The sequence below is a fragment of the Heptranchias perlo genome, chromosome 31 (assembly GCF_035084215.1).
Source record: "Heptranchias perlo isolate sHepPer1 chromosome 31, sHepPer1.hap1, whole genome shotgun sequence".
In the NCBI taxonomy this organism is placed as follows: domain Eukaryota; kingdom Metazoa; phylum Chordata; class Chondrichthyes; order Hexanchiformes; family Hexanchidae; genus Heptranchias; species Heptranchias perlo.
Window position 1 is genome coordinate 27,955,517 of NC_090355.1, and position 17,512 is coordinate 27,973,028.

At 47.9% G+C, this 17,512-nt stretch overlaps 1 protein-coding gene across 2 annotated transcripts in view; it reads left to right on the top strand.

Annotated features, from left to right (window-relative positions):
- The window catches only part of LOC137300628 (SH2 domain-containing protein 3C-like), a 119,956-nt gene that overhangs the window by 87,270 nt on the left and 15,174 nt on the right, over positions 1–17,512 (top strand). For both annotated transcript variants that reach the window (XM_067969823.1, XM_067969824.1), the window contains one exon: positions 15,609–15,737. In XM_067969823.1, the coding sequence (XP_067825924.1) occupies positions 15,609–15,737 (129 nt within the window). The remainder of the gene's footprint in view (positions 1–15,608; positions 15,738–17,512) is intronic.

The following is a 17,512-nucleotide window of genomic DNA, read 5'->3' on the forward strand; positions in this document are numbered from 1 at the left end:
TCCCCCTCCCAGCCCCCCTCTCTCTCCCCCCCCCCCTCCCAGACCCCCCTCTCTCTCCCCCCCCCCTCCCAGCCCCCCTCTCTCTCCCCCCCCCCCTCCCAGCCCCCCTCTCTCTCTCCCCCCCCCTCCCAGCCCCCCTCTCTCTCCCCCCCCCTCTCTCTCCCCCCCCCCCCTCCCCAGCCTCCCTCTCTCCCCCCCCCTCTCTCCCCCCCCCTCCCAGCCCCCCTCTCTCCCCCCCCCTCCCAGCCCCCCTCTCTCCCCCCCCTCCCAGCCCCCCTCTCTCTCCCCGCCCCCCCTCCCAGCCCCCCTCTCTCCCCCCCCCCCCCTCCCAGCCCCCCTCCCTCCAGCCCCCCTCCCTCCCCCCTCCCCTCCCAGCCCCCCTCTCTCCCCCCCCCCTCCCAGCCCCCCTCTCTCCCCCCCCCCTCCCAGCCCCCCTCTCTCCCCCCCCCCCCCCCCTCCCAGCCCCCCTCTCTCCCCCCCCCCTCCCAGGCCCCTCTCTCCCCCCCCCTCCCAGCCCCCCTCTCTCCCCCCCCCTCCCAGCCCCCCCCCTCCCAGCCCCCCTCTCTCCCCCCCCTCCCCAGCCCCCCTCTCTCCCCCCCCCCTCCAGCCCCCCTCTCTCCCCCCCCCCCCTCTCTCCCCCCCCCCCCTCCCAGCCCCCCTCTCTCCCCCCCCCCCCTCCCAGCCCCCCTCTCTCGCCCCCCTCTCTCCCCCCCCAGCCAATGAGCACTAATCAATTGCAACACCTACTAATCCTCCATCTGAGATCAACTCAACACAGATCAGGAAATGAACCTGGGATTTTTGTGCTTTTAATGATTCAGTTCCACACTGGCAGTGTATCTACAAACTGAGTCATGGGAGGTGGGAAGAATATACATAGCAAAATAATAAACGCACTTTATAATCACGTTCCTTCTAAACATGCTCTTTATACACACAGCACTTATTCTCCACAGGTTAACACTGTCCGGTTTAACAGGCTCATTTATTGCTCAGATGGCAGCCTTGAAATCCAGGTACATGAATCCCATGGAAGCTCAATCGCCATTTTAAAGCTCGAACTCAGACGGTGACTCGTTGCAGAGTCGGTGTGAATAATGTATCGAGTCTGCAGTGGTACTTGGCCCATCGGCCTTACACCACCTTTCACAACACAGTCACAATTTTTTTTTATAAGGTGGTACAGGGTTAATGTTTCCAAGACTTGGGTTATTAAAGATAGACCAACGCTGTTGAATCAACTCAGATTTTACCAGCAAAGCAAAAAAGAAAAACATCTGCAGTTGGAAGTTGGTGATAGAGAGTCATTAATCAGGGTGAAGGACTCAGCAAAACATCACTTCAAATCCATCTACTGCGAAATGGAGACAATTCATTTGAAATATTACGGAGGAGAGAATTTATTTTTCTTTATCCCAGTCATTCAGACTTTTATGGTTTTAATGCACCGATTCAAGGGCTCTTTAAATCAACTGCCGGAACACTCCTCTGCTCCTGATTTGTTCGACCGTTTTAAATATGCTGCATTTAAAACGGGGAGGGGGGGAGATGTGATGGAGGAGGAGATGGAGATGGGGATGGGGATGGAATGGAATGGAATGACTTTCCATCCATTTTTTCCACCCCTTCTTGTGGGGAAACCCCTGATATCCCCTCAGTGTCTCCCCACAGCGATATGGCGGAGACTGCCATGGCTCACGGTGCCAACTCCTGCATACAGGGATTAGTGTGTGTCACACCCAAAATCTGAAAGGTCGATGCTTTGCTGATACACTTTAACTTAAGAAACTGGGTCCAGACAGCGATTCAGAAAATTATTAGCCAAAAAAAAAAATTGTTTTTTTTTTTAAATGGTGAATATAATCAGCCTTCAAGTCGCCTGCTATTGTCTCCTAATTGTTACAGACATTCTTTATCTGTACAAGCTGCTCGGGAAATTAGAGGGGGAAAAGCACGTTCGCTGCAAGAATGACATTTAAGATCTGAGCAAGCAGCTGTGCTGTGCTGTCTTTCGACCAATGAGAGCCTTTTCTTTGTGGTAACGGTGACATCATTTCTGGCCAATGGCAGCGGACTCTCTGCTATTCGATGACACAGAGAAGAAAGAGGCCGCTGACAAGAGAGAGAATCCTTAACCCTTTCACAACCAGAGAGTTTAATCTCTTCCCTCCCCTCAACATGCTGATTTTTGCTGACTTCCAGTTTCACAGGTGTCGGTAGCCTTCCAGTGTCTAGTCCAAGTTGCCCCCTTTTCTTTCACACGTGAAGCCAGTGTTGGTTAGCTAATTGACTGTGGAGGGCATCACAGCTGAACCCAGTCCAGTCCTCAACTGGCACATAGACACAAACGCATGTACAGAATAATCAATAACCTAGAATGGGTTACACACTGGAAACTAATCGAGTGCTTCAGTAGTGGATTCCTTGATTTACAGCTATTGTTTGAGCCCTCTGATCAGGTTACTACCTTGAAGTCATTCCAGTATTTTTTTACAGTACGTACACTAAGTCTGTGCATTCCCACTCGCTGCTGAGTGCTGATATCTGTACTGGAGGATTAATTACTGGTACATCAGGGCTACAGGTTTATGAAGAAATGATGCATAGCTCATTACCGGGAAATTCAGTGGCCTGGATGTGTTAAATTTGTTTAATCATCCCTGCCAGATTTTATGGCACTTCCCACCAGCCAACTCAAGTGGTCGAGAGGTAGTGGTTGGAAGCAGGTCACTCACCCGACCGATGGCACCTCTGAGTGGACGTGGCTGCTGGTTGCCTTTTCTGCGCATTCCCGTGTCCGTGCACAGCTGCAATGTGATTTTCACCTCACCGGTTTGTACAGACCATAACCCCGGGTCTGCTTCCACCACCCTTTCAGGCAGTGCATTCTAGATAAACCAACAGAATCTCCAACTGTTTCTTCATTCTTTTCTTCCTCTCTTTACGTCCTATGCACTGCAAGGTGTCAGCCTTGGCTCGGTAGGTAGCACTCTCGCCTCTGAGTCAGAAGGTTGTAGGTTCAAATCCCTCTCCAGGCTCTTGAGCACAATCCAGGCTGACACTTCAGTGTAGTACTGAGGGAGACCTGCACTGTCGGAGGTTCCGTCTTTCAGATGAGACATTAAACCGAGACCCTGTCTGCCCACTCAGGTGGATGTAAAAGATCCCATGACACCATTCCAAGAAGAGCAGGAGAGTTCTCCTGAATATCCTGGCAAATATTTATCCCTTAATCAACATCACTTAAAAAAAATGTTCTGGTCATTATCACATTGCTGTTTGTGGGACCTTGCTGTGTGCAAATTGGCTGCCATGTTTCTTGCATTACAACAGTGACTACACTTCAAAAGTACTTAATTGGTTGTAAAGCACTTTGGGATGTGCTGAGGTCATGAAAGGCGCAAAAGAAATTCAAATAAAAACAGAAAATGCTGGAAATACTCAGCAGCATCTGTGGAGAGAGAACAGAATTAACGTTTCAGGTCGATGACCTTTCCTCAGAACAAATTCAAATCTTTCTTCGCTCGAGGTGGGGGACGAGGGGGCAGATGACCAAAGCTTTTTTAAAACCCGCCATAGGGAAACAGGTGCCATCTCTCTGTCCATGATTTAAGTCTGCGGTTTTACCCTCCAACTGAAACGGAAAAGTACCTGTGCTCAGCTGGGCAAATCTCTCTAACCTTTCCCCCCCCCCATAAAACTGATGCAATTGGAATTCATTTGGGGGCGGGGGTCCCTGTTGTAAAAGGTATCTGGATCCACCCTCTGACCCCATTAGCTGTCCCATCTCAGGGCAGTCAGGGTCGGAGGCAGCATCAGAAAGGTCACAGCTAGAAAACCAGGTTTGTCAGCTGTTTCTCTGTTGCTGCCTGGGTCAATAATAATCTGCCGAGGTTCCACACTATGACTCCGTGAGATGTGTAAAGGCTGTTTGTATTGGTTAGAACAGGTCGTAACCTTCATTGCAGGCAGCACAGCGACTGAGGGAAGCCAAACAGGCTCTCCCCTTTTATAAATGAAAATTGTTTTCCTGAGCAGATTTTTTAGGGTTCTGTTAATTTGATGCACTGAATTGAGCTTGTAAATCTGAGACTTCAGATTCTTCATTTCCTAGAACTGTCAGGGATCCAACTCTGAAAATTTTTACTTTGTGTCATTGTACAATGTAAGCAAGAGAGAATAATAACTAAGAGCCTTATTACAAGGGGGGTGTATTAGGCAGGGTTATAACTGAAAACCTTATTATCAGAGTGGGATGTAACAGACAGTGTTATAACTGAGAGCCTTATAATCAGGGTGGGGTGTAGCAGACAGTGTTATAACTGGGAGCCCTGTAATAACGATGAGAACCTTTGTCTATTAAACTGCCATGGGGATATGGGAACGTTTTAACAATGTAAACGCGAGGAGCTGGTGTACGGGTGTCAGCCTTCCATGATCTGAGCTAGAGGTAAAAGTGCCGAGAGTCCAGCTCCACTGACTTGGTGGGTCAATGCAGCCCCCTCTGCTTTTCCTGAAGGCGTTGAGCTTTGCTAGGAGACGATTCTGTGGCTGTTGGACATTCTCTGGTCCCTTGTTCAAGTGGACCTTTTTCATGTTTTGAGTTTAGACAGTGAGTGTCAACAGGCCGTTCAGTGGTGGGATGCATTAAGCCAAACCCCAATCCTCTCTTCACCTGATGACCAGGAATCCGAAGCAGGAACCCCATCATTTCTCCCCCCTCCTTCCCCTTCTTAAACCAGAAAAGCAGTGACTAACTGAAACACTTTCACTGCCATCTGGCTGAGACCAGTTAACTCAGCATGGACCAGAGATGGTATCTGGGATCTTCTTGCACATTGGGCAGTGGATTTACCCATTAGTACAGCAGGGGAGTATTCTCTGGCTTTTGTACATTTCTCTGATTCTATTTCATGACCCTCTGAAATTCTGAGAGACTTTTATTTACTTAGGTTATTGTGTGTAGTTTGGAAGTCGCTGCTCGATGGGTAAAGTGTATTCATGATTTAATTAAGAGTTGTCAGGTCAGTTGAACATTCAATAGAAGTACACACTGTACCAAAAGTGATGCATCGAAACTCACTGTGTAAATCATGCTCCAAAGCTGCTTCTACATATTTTATACACTGCAGTTGGTTGTGAGGTTACCATGGTAACTCTGCATCCTTCATCACCCTAGACCCAAGGCCTGGCAATTTCAGATATAAGGTGAGCTTTTGTCTCAAATCATGGGGTCAGACATAATTTTATTGCTGAATATCATCACTATCCTAAAGGGAGGAAGGTGTAACCACCCTGGGGAGGGGAGGGGGCTTGTTTGTGGGCGGACAGATCAGAGGGGAGTTTCTCAGGTACTGAACGAGGAGGCCAAGTGATTAACCTGCAGATTTAAATTAAAGTACAATTTTGAGCCCAATGGGCACATTATAGATTATTGAAAAGGCAGAAAGGAGTAAAGCAGAGAGTTTAGTCATAAATAAAACAATAGAGTTGCTTACTCCTCAATGAGTGAGTCAGAATTGATGCAACAAACAGTTCCTGCAAACTCACTACACAAGCAGCAGTGCCAACATACATATTTTGTTAACAATTTATTGATTCACCCTCCCTGTGTTCTTGCTGCCCAACCCCTCCCTGTGTTCCTGCTGCTTGTCCCCACCCCCTCCCCCGTGTTCCTGCTGCCTGTCCCCACCTCCTCCCCCTCCCCCCCCTGTTCCTGCTGCCTGTTCCCACCCCCACCCCCGTGTTCCTGCTGCCTATCCCCCACCCATGTTCTTGCTGCTTGTTCCCCCGCCCCCGTGTTCTTGCAGCCCACCCCCCCCCGTGTTCTTGCAGCCCACCCCCCCGTCCTCTTGCAGCCCACCCCCCCGTGTTCTTGCAGCCCACCCCCCCCCCCGTGTTCTTGCAGCCCATCCCCCCCGTGTTCTTGCAGCCCACCCCCCGTGTTCTTGCAGCCCACCACCCCCCAGTGTTCTTGCAGCCCACCTCCCCCCACCGTGTTCTTGCAGCCCACCTCCCCCCACCGTGTTCTTGCAGCCCACCCCCCCCCGTGTTCTTGCAGCCCACCCCCCCGTGTTCTTGCAGCCCACCCCCACCCCGTGTTCTTACAGCCCACCCCCACCCCGTGTTCTTACAGCCCACCCCCACCCCGTGTTCTTGCAGCCCACCCCCCCCCGTGTTCTTGCAGCCCATCCCCCCCGTGTTCTTGCAGCCCACCACCCCCGTGTTCTTGCAGCCCACCCCCCCCGTGTTCTTGCAGCCCACCTCCCCCCACCGTGTTCTTGCAGCCCACCCCCTCCCGTGTTCTTGAACCCCCCCCCGTGTTCTTGCAGCCCCCCCGTGTTCTTGCAGCCCACCCCCCCCCCCGTGTTCTTGCTGCCCACCCCCCCCCCTGTTCTTGCTGCCCACCCCCCCCCCCCCCCGTGTTCTTGCTGCCTCCCCTACCCCTGTGTTCTTGCTGCCTCCTCCCTCCTCCCCCACCCCCGTGTTCTTGCTGCCTCCCCATCTGCCCCCCCTTCCTATCCGGCAGCATGGATGAATTCAAAATGGCAGAACTGTAGAAGCGCTGAGCTCCATCATGGTTCAAAGTGGATAGTTTACCCAGTCCGAGTGACGTCCTTTGCACTAACATCTAAATCACAGCTAAAATCTAACAATGCTGAAATCTGGCTATAGATTAGTAAAGGCAAAACCCCCTCAAATTACTAACTTGTGGCAAGTCACTTTTCTGTATAATACAAGAAAATGTCAAGTAGTGCCGGGGGAAGATTATAACTTGCTGTGGCCTATTGTGTACAATGGATAGGGGGAAGTGGTAGCGGAGATGGGGGGGGGGGGGGGCTATAGAGTGGATGGGGATGGGGGGTTCTGGTAGTGGGGGAAGTCGTCTACAGTACATGGAGACTTGCTGTGATGCACCCTCCCACAGTCAAATATCCTTCTGACACTCAGTGTGTGAGGCTCACAGGTGAAGGAGAGCCGATTGGATGAAGGACCAGATATTAAAAGAAACATCCTTATCCTTTGATTTGATTCCAGCCTGCTCCTGGCTATCGATTATATTACACACATTATACACTAAGATATTAGATACAGTGTTGTTTTTAATATTGTACTTTAAAGGGACAATATATCAGAACTAGATTTATTCCAGAGAAACTGCTTTCTAGGTTTGTTGGATCCCACTCCTGCCCTTTTATAAAAGGTGCTGATTATGTGGGATTGGCCCTCTCTGCTCTGTGTACAGGGCCAGCAAGGGCAATGTTAATGCTGCAAGTCACCAGGGACTGACTGCATTATAGCAACTTCCTGCTACAGTCGATATTCTGTGTATCTCTCTCACACATACACATATATTTCCCACATATGTGATCAGTCCGCCCCCGATTCCTCCCCCTCTCCAAAAAACCCTGCACCGTCCCAATTATATCTCCCGCTAAGACCCTACACGCTGTCCATTTCCTCCACTCCCACCACTTTCCATAATTTAATAAAATTTGCAACAAAAAAATTGTCACAACTCGTTCCTTCTCCGTCCGACTCCCCCCCCCCCCCCCGTACCTCTCCGCTCTGAATAATTGAACCAGTCGAGGCATTTAAACATTTTTTTTTTGCTTCTTATCTCTCCATGTGTCGCTCCATTTTATTGACAGGGGGGTCGTGGAGGTGTGCGGGGAGGGGAGGGGAAGCTGCCTTGCTGAAGGTCTTGCTGAGAAACGCATTGTGTGGAGGCGCAGCTGAGCCAGACATTACCTCATCCTCCTGCAGCTTCCCAGGCACCGGGGGGAGGGGGAGAGCCGCATGTATCCAGACTGCGTCAGGTGCCTGAGTGTTAATAAAAGCTCATCTTATTCATTCGACTTGATTAATATTCAGTACAGCAACAAACACAAAGAATATGCTTTTTTGAGGCATTTGTAGCAACACTTGGCACCTTTTTCTTAATTTATGTTTAAGTGTCTCTTCAAATATTGCCTAGATATTGCTGCTGTCTGGATGAAAAAGGAGCAAAGTAGAAATAGCCCATACAGGATGGATTGCACTTCTTGTTGCACCTTACTTGCTAAATAGCACCATTTTTTGGGGGGTGAATGACGGCCCCGAATGCCATCCTGCAGTATGCCAGTTTATGGTGGTGGGGAATGGTTTTAGGTAATTTATGAACTCGCTGCCACTCTACCACAGCAATTATTTGAAACTCTTGCCCATCACTATTCAGTCTTATCTCTTCTTCCTCCCAGGGACTGACTGGCTTCCCTGAACGGGAGCTGGATTCTTTGGAATCCTGACAGAAAAAAGGAGGGGTGCCGAGCTGTAGAACCATTCATGGGGGGGGGAGGGGGGGGCAATTGGGAAATCAACCAATTTCCCACATATATGGTCAGTCTGCCCCTGATTCCTCCCCCTCGCTAAGAAACTCTGCACGCTCCCCATTATGTCTCCCACTAAGGCATTGCTCAGTGCTCTTTCCCTCCCCATAAGACCCTACTGTTTCCTTCTCCCCCACCCCTCAGAGACTGCCTATCCTCTATTTATCTTCCCCCCCGCCCTCACTGAACTTGTATTGCTCTATAGACGGGTTGAAAATGCAGCTTGCCCGGGACTAGAAAAAATGGTGACTTGTTCAATGAAGGCACCCACTTGCCTTTGCTACTGACACCAGAGCCAGGGATTGAAACCACTTTGCATAGTTGGTTTTGTACCTCCAGCAGTATGTCAGCCTTGGCTCAGTGGGTAGCACTCTCACCTCTGAGTCAGACGATTGTGAGTTCAAATCCAACTCCAGGGACTTCAGCACATAATCTAGGCTGACACTTCAGTGCAGTACTGAGGGAGAGTTGCACTGTCGGAGGTGCCGTCTTTTGGATGAGACGTTAAACCGACTGCCTAAAAGATCCCATGACACCATTCCAAGAAGAGCAGGGCAGTTCTCCCCAGTATCCTGGCCAATAATTATCCCTCAATCAACATCACTAAAAAAAAAAGATTTTCTGGTCATTATCATATTGCTGTTTGGGGAACCTTGCTGTGCGCAAATTGGCTGCAGTGTTTCCTACATCACAACAGTGACCACACTTCAAAAGTACTTAATTGGCTGTAAAGCACTTTGGGATGTCGTGAGGTTGAGAAAGGTGAAGTATAAAAGCAAGTCTTCCTTTTTTAGTCTGTGCTGGGTTAGATCATCTCAACTGAGCCAGCAGTCACAGCGCTATATTTGACCTGGGTACTGACAGCGCAAGTGGCTATTCTTCATGTGTGAGCCGACATGGTGAATGTCAGCAAGCCTCTGAATCGTGGAGAGCATCGCAGAGAATGGGAAATTTTATCCTCCAAACACTTGCAGTGGACAGCGATCAGGAACGGGAACCCCAGCCGATTTGTCTCCTCTCTGAGTCAGGAAGGCTGAGGTTCTTTTTTTCTATCTACATCATCTCAGCCATGCTGTGGAAGGGTGTCTACCGGCATGCTTGCTGTCAGAGGCATTTTATGGAATAAATGGGGCACTAATGAGAGAACAAAATTCCTCCATCCTTAACTGAGACAGGCCGCTGTTCCCACATCCCATATGTTATCAGTGGCTATGAATTAGGGCCGTGTTTTATATGGTAATGAATGGCTGAATTGAAAAGGCACATCATTAACTGGGACATGTAATTATCAGCCTTGTGTTTAAGGGCATTGACTATTGTTTTGTCTTCCCCCGATCTTGAAGAGCGATGGGGGGAGCTAACTGATGACCAGTTAATTAGAGTTTACAATAAAAAAACTCCAGGAATATTAAAAACTGCTCAAATGTGTTACTGGAAGAGGAGGCATTTTACCAGCCAGAAATCATTAAATGCTGATCAGTTCAAACTGCACAATTCAGAAGTGGAGAGGGAGGGGGGTGGGGGATCATTTAATTTGCTGTTTGCGGTTCAAAGGTTATGGTTCTGCCCTGTTGTACAGACTCACAGTACGTGTCACTAATGACGAATCAGCTGCCTTAGATTGAATCCCCATAACAAATGACACATTCAACAGGTCAAACACAGGTCTGGTATCCAGCTGGTCAGCATTATAAAGTGTGATACAAATGCCCCAGAAAAACTAACACTGTAGCCCCCTCCCCTCCACGGATCTGTTTCATTTATGTCATGGAACTGCTTCCATTCGCTGTTCCAAATTTGCCCAGTTTACACTGGTGCCAGCTTTAGATCAATCTTGCACGTGTGCAGCTGTTCAAAGGCTTTGAATGTGACGTCATGGCAGGATGGAGCATATAGGATGAAATATCAGCGCCCCGCGCCCACCATCCCTGCTTCCAAAATATGAGGCCTGAGTCACAAGTTTCACAAATGACTGAGACTGTGTAGCTGTCTGTTATTGTAGCGTCCACCCACTCAATATAAATGGGAGAGATTTCACAGTGCTGAGAACCACGGGTGGTACCATGCGCTTTTATATTGTTCGAGACCCATGCTAGTGCCACTGGGTTCCCCAGGCTGGTCTTGCACAGCTGGCTGCAAACCAAATGTAAGGCCGCTGGGAAGATTCGTTTATAGTGAAGTATAACAACAATATACATTTATATAGCGCCTTTAACGTAGTAAAACGTCCCAAGGCACTTCACAGGAGGGTAATCAGACAAAAAAAATTGACACTGAGGCAAAGAAGGAGATATTAGGACAGGTGACCAAAAGCCTGGTCAAAAAGCAGCATCTTAAAAGAGAGAGGTGGAGAGGTTTAGGGAGGGATTTCCAGAGATTAGGGCCTAGATGGCTCAAGGCAATGGTAGGGCAAATGAAGTGGGCAATGCACAAGAGGCCAGAGTTGGAGGAACGCAGAGTTCTCGGAGGGCTGGAGGAGGTTAGAGAGAGGGAGGGGCGAGGCCATGGAGGGATTTGAACACAAGAATGAGAATTTTAAAATTGAGACGGCTGCTTTGAGATCAGTCCAGGGTATCTGAAGTTTTATAGTGTATACAGTCTAATTTCAGAGTGGGTTTGTTGAGTTCTGGGTCTGATTCTGGTGCGGAAGCAGTTGTCTGCATGCTCTCCGTTGTCGATTTGTGATGACATTTGTAGTGGAGGATTAGTGTTACCAGTCTGACGTATTTTAAATCCGTTTCCCCCCCTCCGCCACCCCAGGTTTTGCCTATTTTCTCCCCTCCTCTCTTGATGGCGCCAACTCAGGCTGATTGTACAGCTGTAGTAAATCTGGAATCAGGGCCTGATGGGGCTCTGGAGTGAAGTGGAGTGATATCCCCTCCTTCAGGGATTTTCACCCCAGATGTGGTTTGGTCCCTGACTCCACTACCAATTTAGCATCGAGGTGACGTGCAGCTTGTATTGACGCTGCAGTTGTAGCCTCAATACCTCTGTCTGTCTCTGTCCCACTCCTCTCCTCCTTTTTTCCTTCTCTCTTCTCCCTCTTTCTGTTTCTCTCCTCTCTTCAATGGTTTGTCTTGTTCTCTGTCTCTCGGTCGTTCAACAACAACAACTTGCATTTATATAGCGCCTTTAATTAGTAAAACTTCCCAAGGCGCTTCACAGGAGTAATCTTCAAACAAAATTTGACACCGAGCCACATAAGGAGATATTAGGACAGGTGACCAAAAGCTTGGTCAAAGAGGTAAGTTTTAGGGAGCGTCAAAGAAGGAGAGAGAGGTAGAGAGGCGGAGAGGTTTAGGGGGGGAATTCTAGAACTTAGGGCCTAGGCAGCTGAAGGCACGGCCGCTAATGGTGGAGTGATGGAAATCGGGGATGTGCAAGAGGCCAGAATTGGAGGAGCGCAGAGATCTTGGAGGGTTGTAGGGCTGGAGGAGGTTACAGAGATAGGGAGGGGGAAGGCCATGGAGGGATTTGAAAACAATGATGAGAATTTTAAAATTGAGGCGTTCCTGGAGCCAATGTAGGTCAGCGAGCACAGAGGTACTGGGTGAACAGGGCTTGGTGCGAGTTAGGAAACAGGCAACAGAGTTTTGGATGAGCTCAAGTTTATGGAGGGTGGAAGATGACAGGCTGGCCAGGAGAGCATTGGAATAGTCAAGTCTAGAGTTCAGCCTGTCTTTCTTCATTTGTCTATCCTTCTCCTTCCCTCTTTCCCCCCGTTCTCTCTCTCTTTCACTCTGTGCCTTGGCTGAACCCCTTTTCTAGCTGCTAGCTGGATCCTGATGTTTAAATCTCACCCACTGGCCCATGGGAATCACGACTCCCAGAAGAGCAGAGTAAAAATAAAGCATTACATCACCAGCTGACCTGGATCTGCACGATGGGCTGTGTATTTGCAGTCACAGCAGCAGAACACATCAAATTAACTCAATGGAATCAAAAGCAATTTCGTACTGACAAACCCTCCAGGGCCAGCTAGTAAATCAGGAGCAAACAGGAGAATGAGATCAGAAAACAGCTAACGTCATGATCACGAGCACTGGTGGAGTTAATTGCAAGGAAATTTTGACTCTTTACATTTATACAGCTGCCTGATAAACCACACTCCCCCTTATATAGCATACCCTTCACCACAATACTGCCTGATACACCACACTCCCCCTTATATAGCATACCCTTCACCACAACACTGCCTGATACACCACACTCCCCCTTATATAGCACACCCTTCACCACAACACTGCCTGATACACCACACTCCCCCTTATATAGCATACCCTTCACCACAACACTGCCTGATACACCACGTTCGCACATATAGCATCCCCTTCACCACAACACTGCCTGATACACCACGTTCCCACATATAGCATACCCTTCACCACAACACTGCCTGATACACCACGTTCGCACATATAGCATCCCCTTCACCACAACACTGCCTGATACACCACGTTCCCACATATAGCACACCCTTCACCACAACACTGCCTGATACACCACACTCCCCCTTATATAGCATACCCTTCATCACTACACTGCCTGATACACCACACTCCCCCTTATATAGCATACCCTTCACCACAACACTGCCTGATACACCACACTCCCCCTTATATAGCATACCCTTCATCACTACACTGCCTGATACACCACACTCCCCCTTATATAGCACACCCTTCACCACAACACTGCCTGATACACCACACTCCCCCTTATATAGCATACCCTTCACCACAACACTGCCTGATACACCACGTTCGCACATATAGCATCCCCTTCATCACAACACTGCCTGATACACCACACTCCCCCTTATATAGCATACCCTTCACCACAACACTGCCTGATACACCACGTTCGCACATATAGCATCCCCTTCATCACTACACTGCCTGATACACCATGTTCCCACATATAGCATACCCTTCATCACTACACTGCCTGATACACCATGTTCCCACATATAGTGCACACTTCAACACAATAATGTCCGATACACCATGTTCCCACATATAGCACACTCTTCATCACAACACTGTCTGATACACCACACTCCCATTTATATTGTACATCCCTCACTATATTTAAAAAGCCTTTTCACCACTTGACACAGCAGTCTATACAGTACCATGAGCACAGATATAATACAGAATGTCTATGGCTCTCTCACTTGAGAGATAATTGAAGAAAAATGTCTCTGTGACACACCTTGATGTAATGTGCTTTATCACCACAAAGGCTATATCACAGAGAAGATCCCACTGGGAATTTGTTTTTGGTCGTCTGCTTAATTACGTATGTTGCGTCAGGTTAAAATAGCTTCTAGTTTAAACATAACTTTCAATAGCTAAACCATGGGCCAGATACTGGGGAATATTCACCTCCCTGTCCTCCTTTCCATAGTAGGTAATCCCCTGAGATTGTGGTATAGCACAAACCAGGCTCCCCTCCCCAGCTGTCTGAGTAACAGATGTTTGCCTGGAAACACGGCACCTCTCACCTTCTTTATTGTTGCCATTGAGTTGTATTCTCTCTGAATTAGTGCCACAGGTATTGCAAAAACCAATGTATAGGGGTTGCCAACTTTGGCCGAATGCATTCCTGGAGATTTCATCACATGACCACCCACCTCCAACTGCCCCGCCCAGTCAAACAGCCTTTTTTCCTATCGTCAATATTTTCATAACTAATAAACAAAAGTATTCAAAGAAAATCGAGAGAACACACAATTTTTTAAAAATGCCCCTATGATGTTTCTCCCGGGTTTGTTCGCAGCAGTGTCCGGGAGATTAATCTTCAATTCCTGGAGACTCCAGGACAATTCTGGAGGGTTGGCAACCCTAATTCTATACCGTCAAGGCACAATGGGAGTTGGTGGGGTGGGTGGTGAGTAGGTTGGTGTGGTTCTGCTTTAGGTGCTTTACACCATGTGTGGCAGGCTTTACACTGCTTCCCATGTTCCACTTTCCAATTTCCCTTTTTGTTTTAAAACAAAAAGTCCTGAAGAATTAACAATCAACCCGCCTGTGGCTCAGAGGGTACATGTACCACGTGGTACTAGGCCACGCAGAACAGGCAGGTCCCAGGTTCCATCCCCGGTCTGTGCTAAATAATCTGAGCTCAGCTGAAGTTGTGTTCGTTGGGGCTACAATTGGCCTCAGCTCCCCTGGGTTAGGGTGGGTTAAAAATCCTTCTCATTCCTGATCACTGTCCAGTGACCCCGGCTGGAAAGTGGGTGCGCGGATGTTTGGGGAAAGATGGGATTTGGCTCAGTGGTGATACCTCCTGGTTGAATAGCTTACTCGTGCTCACCACTTGGACTTGTATATGAGAAATATCCACTTGGGTGAGGTGAGGACCCATACGGCAGAAGTGTGTACCCCAGCGCAAATGGAAGGGGGCACTGAATTAGTATTTGTGTATTTTCTCTCCTGTTGGATTCATAAAAGATCCCATGACACTATTCGAAGAAGAGCAGGGCAGTTCTCCCTGATGTCCTGGCCAATATTTAGCCTTCAACCAATATCACTAAAACAGATTATCTGGTCATGATCACATTGCTGTTTATGGGAGCTTGCTGTGCGCAAATTGGCTGCCCATTTCCCCACATTGCAACAGTGACTATGCTTCAAAAGTATTTCATTGGGAAGCACTTTGAGATCATGAAAGGCGCTATACAAATGCAAGTCTTTCTTTCTGTTTTATTTGTGTAAGACTGTACTGTGTGAAGAACACTAAAGCAGCAGAGACTTGAAAGCAGCTATTTGCACGAACCTACCACAAATCACCAGCTTCACTCCCATAATTTCAGTAACGTTGGTAACCACAGCATTGGAAAAATGAGCTTGTTACTCTGGGCGGGTGGTGCGCAACCGAAAGATCCCCATAACAGGTCTCAGAATAGCAACCCACTCGGGAATCTCCCAACATCTGGGGTTCATAGTAATCCAAAATGCCAGTGAGTGATGTCTGCCACAAACGTATCTCTGTCCGGTTTAGGGAATCATTTCCAGTGCAGCTGGAGATTGTCAATGCAGGCGTATGTGAGCTTTGAAGGATTCAGAAACCTTGAAGACTAGTTGGTAGAATTTGGTGAGACCAACGGGTGTTGCAGACTCAGAAAAGGGGGAGAGGAATGGAAATAAAATGCAATAAACAGACAAAACTAGGTGTTAATATAAAGGCTGCTAATTATTGATTTTACTAATGTCCAGTTTCTCTCATTTCCTGCAGTTTTCAAAGGACAAGTACATCCTGGACTCCAGCCCTGAGAAGCTGCACAGAGAGTTGGAGGAGGAGCTGAAACTGAGTAGCACAGACCTGCGGAGTCACGCCTGGTACCATGGGCGCATCCCACGGGAGGTAAAGCATCATTGGAGGAATAATTCCAGTATTTTAAATTGTTTCTCTATTAACAAAGGACTTATATTAATGACTTGGACTTGGGTGTACAGGGCACAATTTCCAAATTTGCAGATGACACAAAACTTGGAAGTGTAGTGAACAATGAGAAGGATAGTGATAGACTTCAAGAGGATACCACAACGAGTATTGCGTCCAGTTCTGGGCACTGCACTTCAGGAAAGATGTGAAGGCCTTAGAGAGGGTGCAGAAGAGATTTACTAGAATGATTCCAGGGATGAGGGACTTTAGCTAAGTGGATAGACTGGAGAGCTGTGGTTGTTCTCCTTGGAACAGAGACGGTTGCGAGGAGATTTGATAGAGGTATTCAAAATCATGAAGGGTCTAGACAGAGTAGATTGAGAGAAACTGTTCCCATTGGCGGAAGGGTCAAGGACCAGAGGACATAGATTTAAGGTGATTGGCAAAAGAACCAAAGGTGACATGAGGAAAAACTTTTTTCCACAGCGAGTGGTTAGGATCTGGAATGCATTGCCTGAGGTGGTGGTGGAGGCAGATTCAACCATAGCCTTCAAAAGGGAACTGGATAAGTACTTGAAAGGAAAACATTTGTAGGGCTACGGGGAAAGGGCGGGGGAGCGGGACTAGCTGGTTTGCTCTTGCATAGAGCCAGCACGGACTCAATGGACAAATGGCCTCCTTCCATGCTGTAACCTTTCTATGATTCTATGATTCTACAATTCTAAAGGAGCCATAACCGTTGTGTTTTATATTAGGGCAGGGTTTGCTTGTGCCCACTGGGAATTGGGTCTACATTGTATTTCGAGTGAGTGCCACAAACATTTGAAAGTCTGCCCGTTTTATCCTGGATATTTACGTGGCATGTGGTGTGGGCTGATCCACTGGAGTCAGCCGTTTCCAGATTAAACACCTTTTCTAATTCTGTCAAAGAATTTCCTTCCTTAGTTTAAATTCTTCAACATGAGGGTTCGAATTGAAGTCGATATTTTTTCCCCTCTCCTGTTGGCTCACCTCCTCTCCAGGATCTATCTTTCTGGATTTTCTGCTTAAGCCAGGCCTGGTGACACTCGGTGTCCAGGCTTCCACATTATTAATGGTCATTTGGGTGAGGTACCAGAGCTGGACCCCAGCATGAAGCTTCAGCAAAGAACGCATGGAAATTGGAAGGGGGGGAATACCATTAAAAAGAAACAAAGTAAATCTGCCTCTTTTGATTCTCCTGCTGGCTTCAAAGCAAGAAGTTTTAAATGTGGAAAATGTCTGTTTGAAAAATAGGTCGAACAAAATTTAAATGGGTAAAACAGTGGCAGATGAAACTTAATTTCAACAAAATATAACATATATAACATATATAATAAATACTGCATATATAACATATGCAAAATACTGCACATAGGAAGGAATGAATTGAATGAATGGTGTTGAAATAGCCAAGGGTGCAGTTGAAAGAGACCTTGGAGTCTTGGTCGACTTGACACTCAACAAGCCAACCAACACAGACCAGCAATCAACAAAGCCAATAGAATGTTGAATTATATTGCCACCGCAACTGAGAGAAGTCATGCTCAAACTATATGGTGCTCTGGTCAGACCTTGGTTCGACTACTTTTGTCGCGTTCTAGTCACTGAGACATTCAAGTGCTGGAGGAGTTGTAACGAAGAGTCATGAGGCCGATCCCTAGTGTCAGGGGTCTTAAGTCAGGAGGAAAGACTGGAGAAACATTGGCTTTTCAATGTTAAACAGAGGCATTTGA